The sequence below is a fragment of the Lampetra planeri genome, chromosome 8 (genome assembly GCF_965212315.1).
Source record: "Lampetra planeri chromosome 8, kcLamPlan1.2.h2, whole genome shotgun sequence".
NCBI classification, from domain to species: Eukaryota; Metazoa; Chordata; class Hyperoartia; order Petromyzontiformes; family Petromyzontidae; genus Lampetra; species Lampetra planeri.
The window spans coordinates 8,658,389-8,672,814 of record NC_136114.1 but is presented as its reverse complement, the minus strand read 5'-3'; the positions used below and the strand labels follow the sequence as shown (position 1 = coordinate 8,672,814).

The window sequence follows — 14,426 nt, the reverse complement described above, 5'->3', positions numbered from 1 at the left end:
AAACGGTGGGTTCTGGCGGCTGAGAGCAACGGCTTGGATTCCAGACAAAGCACATCAGGGTCCCCCCCCTTTGAAAAGAGCTCCTGTCTTAAGCGATGCTGTAATCAAAGGCAAAAGCGGCTCGCTGACATATACCCAACGTTTTTAGCTTTCTTTCTTCTGACATAGGGTCTAATCTTAATCTGCATCAGGCGTCCCTTTAACACGGGGTGACTCGCTTGCTATGAGACGCTCAGGCGGAAAGAGTTCATGTTTACTGCATTGCTTTCCTGTTTCAACACGAAGACACACTTTTAAGGAATATGTTATTCGCTTATCATATAACATATTTGTTAAATATCCAAAATACGCAACTGTACAAATTACACATAAACTGGGTAGAATGGTGGTACAGGAGTTTGCACACTGCGCTATGAACCTAGCAATGCGAGTTTGATCCCTGGCCAAAGTCAACATCAGTTATTGATATCTGAACTGGTTCTGTCTCCATCTTCACACCGATTTGCACTGATCACTGTGGACTGACACAGAGCTGTACAATAATTATAATTATTGTGATACAAACATACAAGAAATGTAAACTGAGACCCGGGCCTTCAGAAATATCCATTGGGCCAAATGGGATGTGGTGCTCATTGCTGGTTGCTGATATGAAACGGAGGAGGTTAACACATCTTATGTGATAAGGGATTATCTGGACAACTTAGTTACACCACAGTGCAGTTCATATCGCTAATACAAAGACACCGATTGTATATTTGCTCACCACCGAAATATAAAGATGTAGTCATTTATTTTACTTCAGTAACGCAAGTGTATAAACGATGAAGACGACTTAATAAAGTGTTAAATTACATAATTCTATGTAGGTGTTAATTACACCTTCAATGTGTGCAGTGCACATTACAACAAACGTAGAGCAGCTATAACAAAATACTTGCAAAACTTTGCAGCTCCCCGTCACTCTGTGCAATGAAAGTTCTTCATAAAAGTATTAACACTTACTACGCAATGCAACTCAGGTTTTTCGTGGGCATTTTCTCAGAAAGCTTATCACAAGTCAAAATCACGTGCAGAAATTCCCTTATTTTCTTAGAAAATAAAATGTATATGAAGAGATCGACATCGAATAAAAAGTAATCTCGCATAAACCCACATACAGTTGTATGTTGTAAACAACACATTCCTATGGTACAGCCCTGCTATGGAATAAAGTAAAAAAGTATATTCACAAACAATGTATTGAAGGTCACATTGTAGGCAGCCTCTCCTGTCCACCGAATCAATGTCTGATATAAGAATTTCCTTTTGTCTTGAGGCACGTCAAAGCATAACCAGCCAAATCGTCCCGAGTGAATGGCTTTCTCTGCCAAGTTACCCACAGTAGGACCAAAGCTCCTCAATGCCAAGTCACCCACACAGTCAGCTGTTCCACTTCACTTACCCTTTTCTTGCCCACAGTGGTCTGACAATTGCAAAATGTAGCAGGGATAATTGGTTTATTTTAACATGGGTACAATAAATGCAGCGCTATATTTCGTCAACGGACTACTACAATGTCACAAAAAGGTGTAGCGTATTAGCAAAGACAAAAAACAAGTTTAACACATAGGCTTTCGCGAACAATATCCATAATAGCGTTTTTTAGGTTAGATCACGTAAATATAAATGTCACTTTTGCCTGATAATGCTAATTGTAATTACTGGCGAAACGTCGTACTTGAATTGTAAATTCTGTGGGTTTACTCTCTAAACCACCAGTGTGCTGTACTAGTCACGAATTGGCATATTTAGTTAACGTGACAAACCTTACGAATTGGCTGTGTCGTGTAGTGGTGGGTTTAACGACGCTTTTATATTTACGCGATCTAACCCAAAAAACCTCATATTGTGGACACAAAAAAATACTTTTCCAAGTCTTCCTAGAAGGGCATCTATTATATAGACCAGCACAAGCACACAGGGAGGTGGTATGGTCATAACCACCATGCCCCAGCTCAGCCAACTTTGTCTCCCCAGTGTTGGTGTCCACACACCATAAAAGTTATGTATTTTATGCTGATTTGACCTGGCGGAGGCCCAGGCCAGTTTTAGATTCCAAATACCATTGGCAGGAAATTAACTTGCGCAACCACGACAGCAGCGCATTATCTGATCACTGTGGCACCGCTCCCCGACAAAACCCCGAATGCACACGTCCCGTATAGTCACTGTAAATGTCTGATGTCAACAAAACATTTATTTGTGTATTAACTTTTAAAATGAACAATAAAGTTGAAAATTGGAAAATTCAAGCAAATTTTTAAATGCCACAAGGCTCCCCCCCCCCACCTGCCCCCCATCAGTTGAACTCTTTACCAAATAACGGTTGTTTTGTAAGTGAAAAATGCTACCAAACAAGCGTGTTATTCTGCTTTTCTTTCCAGCACACACCTGGGTAACTTAAGGCCACCCCACACACCCGCCCAAGCTACACAAACAAACCATCGTCTGATACACCCAAACAGCAGTTTATAAAAGGCAACTGATCCAGACTGACCACACCTAAGGGTATTTTTTTTAATGACCCATGCCCGACTTGCTCTCTCCAGTTCAGCCTCGATTGCTCACGACGACGTCGTAAACCCCAAAAAACACTCACTAAATGCCATTGTGTGGCACCACAGAGGCAGCGTTTAACCCTAAAGGAGACTGTTTTCATTGTATGGTCTTTAGCAGTAGGAGTACAAGCTTAACTTAAGGCAGTTAAAAAAAAAATTACTTGGAAATAAATTCCAAAACAAAGGCATTTTTTTTGATTGGACTGCTTCTGCAGAAAATTACAACACAAATATAAAAATGTAGACATCGGCTAATAAAGAGAGATTAGGCTTGAGATACATTTTCAGATTTTTTTGTATTCTTTATTTTCATTTTGCTCATAATTGTTTATGATTGCACTGAACTATACAAGGGCCATTTTCTTCACCTAATTGCCTGCAGTGTTGTTTGTCTTTAGAGATATCAGATTGTGGGATGCTGACATTGAATTTGGCCAATGGCCTGGGATGGTCTTATCTGTCTGCATTCATCACGATAAGCCTGATGTTTTTACGTCCAAAAGAAAAAAAAACAAGTCAGGTTCACTGCTGGGACACTAACTTAAAAAGTACACCCTATAAATTCAGTTCCACATAACATAAACATGCATCGATTTTACCAAGAAGCCACTGTTATATCGTAGCAATTACAAATCTAAGTAACAATAGATCTCATATGAAACAATAAACATCATCTCGGTGAAACATGGGATTTTTAAAGAAAAAAAACACGTAAAATAGATCTGCTGCAAATATGTAATAATCACCGTCATTGCTGGATGGTGGCCTTCCAAATCCACCACGTATGTAATGAGAATATTATAAATCTAGTTACAGTACACGATTAGGTTTTTCTGGTTTATATTTGTTGTGTTACTACCAAAAATGTTTGACAAACAAGTACAACAAACGTTTATGTAAACTAATAATTATAAACCAGAATTTTTGAAAAGTCCAAACATTTTAATGAGGGATTTTTTTTAAAAGTGGAATTTTAACTTTCAACACGAATTGTCCGATTAATTGTATGAATAATAATGCACAAATTTTTTGTGCATAATAAATCCAAGAAAAGTCCATTAAAGATAGACATGAACATGTTGACTAGACTGTAAAAAAAAACACAATGTGAGCATCGGAGCACTTCATTTGTGGCGTTCTCACAAAATTTTAATAAACCCTTCCATCATTACCATGCAATTAATCCTGGTCGATGGGCCAAAGTAATGTTTAAGCCTTCAACTACTTTAATCATCAGCTTAATAAATAATGCTTACATGTTGCCTCAGCAAGGCATAATTTCGTTTACAAGCCTAACCCAACAAGTGCACGTGGTTATATGTCCCGAACAAATCATTAAATAGATCTCACAACTCCTACTCATAATTTGTACAGAATTTTTTTTTAATAAGGGGCTACTTGCTGAATATTACGGTACTTTGAACAGTCCGGAGAAGCCAGAGTTTACAAACACAATAAACAATGCTGTAATTAGGATATGGCACACAGTACTATGAGTTTAATTGTCATGATTTTTTTTGTTAAAGAAAACAATAGAAACAAGATTTACGAGCAATTATAATACCTATCAACACTTATCAGAGATTGTAATTGTTCAGCTAGCAATCACTTTGCTGAAAATGAAAAGCTTTGTTTGTAATGTTACACGTGTCATCACGTGCAGAATAACAAGGAATCATACAGGTATCATTTTCCATTTCCATTTAAATGGGGTATGGAGTTTCAATATTGCGTGTTCAGTTTCAATATACAATACACGGTGTGAATACATTTTTACATTTCAGCTTTTTTAGTCCACCAAATATCTTACGTACGTACAGACATATTCCAAGAAATTACTGCTGATGTTTATCGTAAACAGTTTCTGGTTACGAAAACCCCCAAAAAAACTATTCAATGAGTTACAGGAATTAGTATTTCACAAAAGTCAGGGGGTTATATTTTTAAGAATAATGAATTCCACCATCACAGTGACAATGCAAGTCTATATGTTTGTGTAACTTGTGATTTTCACACTGGTTAATTCATTACTTCATAGATCAGATCTATTAAAAACGTAGCTAGTATAAAAAAAGAAGTCATTAGGAGGGTGAAATGGTGCATGTAGGTGTAAATTTCATAATTACCATACAATTAGTGAGATTAAAACCACCCACCTAAACAAATGTTTATTGCCTATAAAACAGGTTTTTAAATGTCAGTATTATAATGTTAATACAAAGTATAGTATTTTAGTATTACAGTTAGCTAAGTTAATGGGAATACATTTTCAATCATGTGCAAACACCTACCGAAAGTGGAAATTAAATATACGTATAAAGCTCCCGACAGTGTTTGTCGAACGAAAGCAATGAGTAGTGTAAGACTGTGGTTGAGTACTGAAATGACTGGATCCAAAAAAATCATCATAATAAACGTATTTGCCATACAGCCAAAGACTCATCCAGAGGCAACCTTCACCGTGTCTCCGTCTCACACTGATATCTCTGGGTGAGCCTGCCAAAAAAATATTAACTTTTTTTTTCGTTTCCCCTCATGCTACGGTTTTGTTATTCATGCGCTACACTTTAGGAAAAAAAAGCGTAATCTGCCTCTCGAGTTTTGTTTTCGAGCTCCTAAGCGCAAAAGTACAAGGTGAGGAGGGTGACTTATTTCAGAGTGGCGTGCAGCTACAATTAGCCCATTCATTCTCCCGACTAGTTGTAGCCTATTCCTTGGAAGCAATTACAGGCGCCCCAAACCATGCCCTGCCAACGAATGCCACACCGTGCACGCTGAGCTTTCAGCACCCAAGAAGGATGTGTAGCCCCGCAGAACACGCAAAAAAACCTGGATCGGGCATATTTATGGTGCAGCATTTTTTGTATGGTGTTTGAGCACAATGTATGGCATTACTTTGCTTATGCGTATTCTTGGGTCTTTCGGTAAAGTCACGTAGATAGGTTCAAAGAAAATAATTTAACAAAAATAACTGCGACGTTTCGATCGCAACGCAAGCGATCGTCTTCAGGAAGAAAAAAAAAGACGACAGCTTGCGTTGCGGTCGAAACGTCGTAGTTTTTTGTTATTTTCTTTGAACCTATCGACGTGACTTTACCGAAAGACCCAAGAATATGAATTTCTGCAGTCACGAAAGCTTTAAGTCAAGATTTGCTTATGCACTCAAGTCGATGGCGTGTTTATAATTTCGCGTCTTCAGAAACACAGTTACGTGGTGGCATTAAAACGGTGATGTACTTCGCGTCAATAAATCAGAGTATATGGTGTACATTGTATTTGTTAATATTTTCTTTAGAGGAGGTGCATTTTGTAATCTGTTGTATGGGTGCCATTGTTTAGTTGTGTTTTTCTTTTACACAAGAACGGGTGCCACACGTGCGCTGAATGAGGTCGATGAAACGGTGAAACGCAGCTCCATTCTGACACCTTCTGATGTAACGAAGGCACTGCACTTCGAGCGGTGCGTATCGCCGTTGCGTTTGCACCATGGGGTCGGCAAGCCTTGCGGCTCCGGAGCCTTACGCTGCTCTTTAAGGACTGCTTTGGGACGTTATCTATTGAGGACCCGTCTCGTATTCACCGCATGCATTGTGGCTCTTGAAATATTGAGTTGTTTTTCATACCGAATTCGAAAAAAAAAGGATTTTCTTATTATTTTCGTTGGCGACTCCTGCCGTAGATCTAGCCAGGCACGACTACGGCATGGAGCACCCACACCTGTGGATCCAGTACTTTGGAGACAAAGGATTGGTGGCTTGCACCCTAAAGAGGCAGGAGATGGCAGTATAATAAGTGGTTTTGTGAACCCATCTGTACAGACCTTTGAGGGTAAATAATACTTTATATAGCGTCATTCATGCCAACAGCATCCCACAACGCTGTACGTAAATGTTATATATGAGGACCAAATCCAATATACGCAGTTGGCTACGTACGGCATGAACGAAGCCCAAGACACACACGCATACATACCAAGAAAATGAAAACCCTACTACCAATCTAAATTAAAAATGAATCCGCAAGTTAAGAAATGGCGTGGGTTTGTTCGAGGCACAAATTTGTATTTAAACGGATTGGCTGAAAAAAACAACACTATCCATGGCCTTCCTGAAAAAGTCTTCAAACTCGGTGAGGTTTTCCTGAATAAATAAATGAAATGTCATTATTACCATTATTCTTCTCAAGGTAAAGGTGCAGCCCTGCAATTGCTTGCTTATGCCAATGCTGGCTGAAGGGCCTCCAGTCGAAGGAGCTCTAAAGAACCCCTCTGGAGAGCACTTCAACACTGGCCAGATGTCTTGGAAGAGGTGGGAATACCCACGTTTAACCCCGCCACCAGCGACCGTCGATCAACTGTGGTGCACCTAGTTATCCTGTTGGGTGGACAGAGGCAGGGAAATATAAGAAACTTGCCCATTGCTTCAACTGCAGCACTGGGCAAAAGAATCAATCAATGACCATTGTAGTGCAGATGGGGTACCAAGGTAGATAAATGTTATCCCCCTCGCCTGGTATGCAGGAGTTCGTGGGCTCGATCCTGACCCTGACGCCTGTATATTGAGTATGCATGTTATTTCCGTGCTTGCCTGGATTTTTCTCCGGGTTCTCCAGTTTTCCCTCCCACATTGAGAATCAACATGCGCTTAGAATATTTGGCTGCTATAAATCTACACGTGATAAGTCACTTCCTTGGGCTGTCATTTTTGGGCAGGTTGCTTCTGAAAAACAGCGGAATAGTTCAGTCGGCCTTACCTGGTAAAATAAAAATATTAAAGTTTTCATAGTAATTTTTTTTTATCAATAAAACAATGCGGTAAAAGGAAAGTATATAATAGATCACGTTTAAGGCAATGGCTCTTCTTCACCAGCTGTAAGGAAAGGCCATCAGCCAAACCATCGCTTATGATATATTTTTTTGCCTTTTAAGGCAGTTTTATTTGAATGTGGCAGTTTAATATTTATACATATGTTAAATGGTATTAAGGATAGGATTACATTTTTTGAGGATTACTTGTTCTCAGATGTATTCTTTATATTAAAGTGGCGTGTATGGCATTTCAAGGGAGAGACAACTTTACAACCATTTCATCTTGTACGTGAATATCCATTTACAATTGTCTTGACATTTTACATTGTTATAAAAATATAGAATCGCTAATTTTTGAATTCATCTGATTCTCGGAAAATGCGTTTGGTAGCGGTACAATGAATGTTCCAAATTGCACAAACTATAAGAGTGAACACGAACTGTGAATAAGTAAACAAGAACATTATACACTTTTTTACATAGTTTTTAAATTAAAACATATGTAAAATTAAAAGGCAGACTACTTGTGGTTTGGCAAAGTAATGCGTCACATGTTGTCATTGTCCCATCAATCGAGCATGGTCAATGTGTGTGTGTGTGGTCGTGGCTGCGACTTGGAACAACAAACTTTAGGATTCATCATCTCAAGGAATGCAACAATCATCTTTAGGAATGCAAAAAAAAGAGCGTAGGTTTTAAAGACAGTTTCTCTGAAGAAAAAAAATAAATGGATTGTCATTGGGATTATTTTCTAAGATAATGCTCTTGTTGAAAATAGCCATTTATACAAAGAGGCATGGGCTTGTGCTTCCATGCAGGACCCACATATTTTCCGAATTTTTCCTCCTAGCCTGCTACTCAATTACCCATCTCCCGCGCACTGAATGAACGCGTGAGCTGTAGTGTTGCAATACTCAGTCAGGTTAATTGCATCGACCATCGCAATTTTAATAATCGTACAAACCCCTACGCAGGGCTTCATTTCAGCAGGATCTGTCAAGGCCTGAGCTCCGGAAAAAAATTTCCGCTTGCCCCCTACCTCTCATCGTTAAGGGGGGTTGTTTCTCAGGGAGGGAAGGGATACAATGGAAAATATCCCATGACAAAAACTATGAGGCCCTGCACTGACATATCCTCCCCAAATCACATTTTGTATGTATGTAGTATGTATGCATGGTGAACTTATTTCACACCGTACATAGCCAACCATGCTAATCGGAGGTGTGGGGAACGACTAGAAACCAAACACAAAAAGCAGCTTTAAAATAAATTTTCAATCTAGATTTAAAAGTGCATAGCTCTAGTGGCTTCCTAATATCGGAAGGAGAAGAGCGTTCCAGACGGCCGCAGAAGCGCACCTAAAAGCGCGCGATGCGATAACTGTCGTTCAATCGGTAGCCATGCTAGAATCACGGAATCGAGAAAACGACCGAGTGACTCTTATTTCTTGTCGACAGCTGCCGCCCTCTGCTCCCCACTGCACGAGCGAGAGAGGGAGAGAGCCGTTGCTCACACCGCGTCCAGCACCACCGAGCGGAGGGCCTTACTGTGAGATGTGCATCACGGCCGGCAGAGAGATGTCCTCCGAGGCCTCGCCGTCGTCAAAGCTCGCCGTGCTATTGAGGGTGGGGCGTCCACTCAGAGCTTCCACGCCTCGATCTGTCCCTGCATCACAGTGCGGGGCACGCCATGGTCAGGACCACATTTACCTTCCATGGGAGCCTGGAGCTGTCATAATTTTGGGGCCCCTCCCTTGATTCAGTTAATCACCAGCCATGTCAAATGCCAAACACATAATTGTAGCTCACTTTAATTGTATTTATATTGAATTTCTTTCGCACTGTACGTTGCCAACCGTGCTAATCAGAGCTATTTCAGTCATATATTTTAATTGTGATTCGCAAATTGTATTACTAGAAAAATGTTAGAACAAACTCAATTTCGCTCATTCTTGTTAGTAATACATAGCGTTTTTATGGCTTTAATTGTCAAGCTACCTATGGGGTTTATCACATTGCTACAGTTTTGCGATTTAACCATTATGAAGCAGTATCTATTTTTGGGGTCCGCAAAATCCGAGGTATGGGGCTTCAGCTTCTAAAGCCCCTGTGTTAATCCGTCCTTGGTCATGGTAAGTGAAGAAGAGAGGAGGCCAATGTTTGTTCCACTTTGATGCACGTGACGTGGGCAGGGACTCCCATCACTCAAAAGAAGCTGCCAAGGACATAATAACCATAGCAATACAGTGTTCCCTCGTTATTCATGAACTTGCTGTACACGATTTTGGCTATCCGCGAATCTCATCTGAAACTCTACACGACTGCATCGAGAAAAAGTGAGAACGAACGGAAGTGATGAGAGACAGAATGTGATGCGAAACAGTGATGAGATAATGTAATGAGATACATTTATAAACTATTATTTAATACTTGAAAATGTTTTTACTTTATAATAACGAATTACATTTTGTTGTGTTATGATACATTGTCATGTATTTAATGGCTTATTTGTGTATTTATTTAAGATGATTCATTAAAAAGATAGGTTTCCGTAGGTCAATAACATTATCCACGAAATTGCTATTCACAAGCTTATCTGGAACGTATCCCTCACGGATAACGAGGGAATCCTGTACTTGGTGCCGCCTGCTACACAGTGGACGTTAAAGATCCCCCCTGACGTCACCCACAAGAGTAGGCCAGTGTGTTTCCGTGTCAGGGTCCACATTTTTTTTCCTTATTCGAAAATGACCCACTAATTACTCAATTGGGATTATACAAAGAAATCATTGCCCCCCCCCCTACTGGCAGACTAATGCCCCAGGTCACTTGTACAAGTGGTCTCTTGAGTTCTCACCTGGTTAAACAAAATAAACAAAATAGGATGAAAATAAGTGGGGCGGACATTCATCTGCGTTAAACGTTTTGCCAAGGCGTCACTTTTATTGAGACAATAAGCAGAGTCATAAAACTCGAGCAATATTTGCTATAATTTTACCTCAGTTACAGTAGCCATTGGCGAAATGCAAAGTTGTATTTATTTTCACGTATTTAATAACTAACATATTATTAAGACTGATCGAGATTTGACCCCATGTGAACCACATTACATACACAATGTCAATTTTGGCAATTTTTTTATTTGTTCTCAAATATTCATAAATACACGTATAGTCAGGCACAACAACAGTTGCAGAGCATAAGTGGAAATATTGTTAGAGCATGCACATGAAGACAATCGACTGTACACAACTTTGGAACACAGAGTTGCGTTGTAAAACAAAAGCTCAGCTGGGCAATTCATCTCGATGGTAATCAAGAAAATGATAAATGGCTTTTTCAAGCGAGGGCCTGGCCACGTCGTGAAGGGGGGGGGGGTCACGAGCAGTTGGGTCTAATGAAGCTCTCCGAGAGGGAAACCCGTAACATAATCTGGCAGTGAGATTATTTAAAGAGAGCCCGACACGGGACCACCCAGGCAGAGGGCTTGCGACCCCCCCCTGCCACAAACACGATTCAGTGGACAAAGGAGCAGGAGGACGAGGAGGAGGGCAGGCGGCTAGCGTAACATAACGGAAATGGTTTTCCAGTCTGAGCGAGATACCGCAAAATACCGAGGTGACCGTTACAAATGCTCGAGCCAAGTTCATTCTTGAACGTTTGAATTTAGTGAAAATAAATGAGCCCCTATTTAAAGCACAGTTTTGTATACACTGTATTTTGTTTTAATAAATTAATGAGGAACAATATAATAGCTTTATAAAATATTTAAAAAAACATAAAATAAGAAATTTTGCTGTGCTATTTAGAGGAATAATACCACATTCCTCTGCCTAGTATGGATCCAATAAGGTTAGGAATGTTTCGCAAGGACAAATGAAGAGGAGTGGCAGTAGACCCACATGTGGGAGGTTTGATTTTATACAAACGACCTGCATGAAACAGGAATTAGCTTTGAGAAAGCGCTCTGGACTTTAGCTCTGAATGGGAAAATATGTAAGAATTCGGTGGTCAGTAAAATAATGAAGTCCTGCTCAACTAAAGGCGAACAATGAGACTGGAGTGGTGCAAGAGGCTCTCCGCTGGTTTACCATAAATTCCACCCTGCCTTTGAATGGTTTTAGTCAACTGAAGAAAATCATCCAGTCAGGTGAAGCAGTGGCAAGTCCCAGCTGAACGTTGAATCAACTCATCATCCTTACAGGGTCAATATAATGAGTACCACTTTGTTTACATCTCTAATGGAAAGGCTGACCCCATCATAAGAATGTGGAGTGTTTACCAATGGTAGAAGTTCAACAATGATGACGATGTGTTCTGCCCTCTGTAAACACTGAATGTGTAAACAATACTGAATGAACGTATAAAACGTAAATATATACCAAAACAAATAAAACTTATTTTGCCTTTGTGTTTCACCCACACTAAAGGGGGTCTCTGGTAGTAACAATGAAGGTGGAGATCGGGAGGGGTCGGCGGCGTCGGCGGCGTCGGCCGGTCGCACAATAGCGGTGGGCTGTGTGGTGTCGAGGTATGGATAGAGGGAGTGTGGTGTCTGGCTGCCAACCTGTGGCCGAGTTGGTGCCGTTGTCAGGAGTGTTGGCGTGGTTGCCTTCGGACGTGCTGGACCTCTGCCGTGCCCCCGGGCTCACGAGCCCATCGCCCTTCGCCTGCTTGATCAGCTGCTTTTTCCTCTTCTTGTCCTCTTTTTCCTTCGCCAGTGGAAAGGGGGACATCGACACGTCAGGCTGTGCTCAACACGGGGCTTAGAGAGGCCCCCCATCCCACCCTGGTCTACGGTGGTGTGAGCACCGTTGTACGGGAGGATGTCGGCTCGTTTATACTGCGGTGTTACCGTCACGGAAAAGCGAGGTGGATAGATGCAGTGGGTCTAAAATAGATCGGGCTGGGATTGAACGGAGTGGTAATACCATGCAAAGAGAACAGTGGCGGAGATTTGTTCAGCACCATCATCGTTCATAAGCTGGCACAGCAGGGACAGACGATCGGATTTTCATGGTGCCAAATCTTCCCGTTCTTTCCCATTTTGGCAGAAATGTGCCAATGTCTCAATTACAAACAGTGAGTCAAATCACCATGATAATGTGATTTGACCGTTTCATCAATATGTCACTTCTTAGCACGATAAATCAAACCTCACCATACTAATCTAAACTCACATGCATGTTTACTGTACCCTGGCGACCATTGTTATGTGTACAGAAATGGACCCCGAGAATGATCGATTATCATGCGATACTACAGTAGTATGATTGAACAGACTCATGCTCATTGTGTTATTCTCTTAATGTCACCGAAACTCACGTACTTATTTTATTCTATGACTTGAACATAAATATGGTGGTTTCTAAGTCACTCTGACATTCGTCCGTACAATACTACTTTGTTTCACACATTTTTTCCAAAATAATTACAATGGACCCTTTTTTTTGGACAGTACAGTAAGAACATTTATTTTGTTTTATTTATTCGTTTCGTACAAGCAATGAAATCCCAACAATAAACAAACAGCTTCGAGGCAAATTTTGACTTAAAACTTTCGTGACTGCAGGAATTCATATTCACGTAGATACATGACTTTACCGAAAGAACCAAGAATATAAAAGCTGCGAGGCACAAAGACTTTTGAGAAAATGCCTCGAGAGTGCCCAGAGGCACAAGGCCGCCATGACGCTGCAACAGCGCGTGGGCTTCAAGCAGTTGCCTTTTTTTTGCGTTCGAGGCCACACAAACTACAATGAACAACAAAGCCACGCGCTCTCCTCAAACACGCGCTGCAGTTATACACCGATAAGATTGTTTATGTACGTGTAACAAAAAGATACGAACAATACCTTTGAAAATGGAATGATCTATTGAAGCAACCGCAACAGGTATACCTTCCCCTCTTGTTCTTTAGAGAAGTAGAATAGCACGGGCTATGATATTCATTTGTTACTGTTTAAACTCACGTGCCCACATACAAAGATGCATGCATTGTGTAATTTTAGATAACTATTTAATTTAGAATCATAGAACTGGTGACGTCAGCATGGGCAGCCTTTCGTCAAGCTTGGACGATGCCCTCCGGTGTGTGTCGCCTTGTCCTGCGTGTTGTCTCGCAGGATGTCTCATGTTTTCCATCCACGTGCTTCCGTAAAGCTTCTTCGGGAGTTAAATTGCGTTAAAAATGCCATTTTAAATGGCATATGTGAGGTCCTCCCCCCAGTGTCATGCATACTGTAATGTTGGACTGCCTACTAGATTTGCGTTGAACTTAGTTCAGGTTGTTAATTATTATTGATTAGACATGTTGACAACAATTCCCTGTTCTTTGGGTCCTTCGGTAAAGTCACGTAAGACCCAAAGAGTATGAATTCCTGCAGTCATGAAAGCTTTAAGTCAAGATTCAACAATTCCATGCTTTTGTTCTATGTATCACCTGTGAATCCCATGTAACATGCTCAGCCGTTTTGGCCGAGATGCCATTAAAAAAGTGTTTCTTAGCTCAATGGGCCTTACCCAAAATAACAGGACCAACTGAGTAGCTCACTTTCTCCCTGGATTCTTCCGAGATGCTGGTGTGACTGGTTCTCAGTGTCGCTATATAATCGACTAGCTTTACTACCTGGCTTCGCCCGGGACTTGGATTCACGACGCCCGGCCGCCTTTGTCTCCCCAGTGGCGATGTTCACACACCACACCACTTACTCGTTTGAGGCTGAGTCGACCTAGGGGAGGCCCAGGACCAGTTAAAATAATCGTCACTGGTGGTGGCCGTGAGCGGGAATCGAACTGGGGTTGCCGGGTTCGTAGTGTGTTAACCACTACACTACAATGCGTTACGCTTCCACGTGCGCGGGTCACGTGACAGATTTGACGTCACAGCTCACTTGTATTTTTATAATTTTTGCATGGTGTACAGTCTGGAACGTACCCACATGGCAAATTTCCAGTTTGTTGCATGTCGGGAAGTACACTAAACATTTTGAACAGACACACATATTCAAAACTTTGCCT

At 41.0% G+C, this 14,426-nt stretch overlaps 1 protein-coding gene across 2 annotated transcripts in view; it reads right to left on the bottom strand.

Moving 5' to 3' along the window:
• KCNQ1 (potassium voltage-gated channel subfamily Q member 1) overlaps window positions 1-14,426 on the bottom strand; it is a 70,073-nt gene that overhangs the window by 17,435 nt on the left and 38,212 nt on the right. For both annotated transcript variants that reach the window (XM_078596898.1, XM_078596899.1), the window contains exons 11-12: window positions 11,974-12,118; window positions 8,955-9,072 (exon numbers count right to left, since the gene is read on the bottom strand). In XM_078596898.1, coding sequence (XP_078453024.1) covers window positions 8,955-9,072; window positions 11,974-12,118 — 263 coding nt within the window. The remainder of the gene's footprint in view (window positions 1-8,954; window positions 9,073-11,973; window positions 12,119-14,426) is intronic.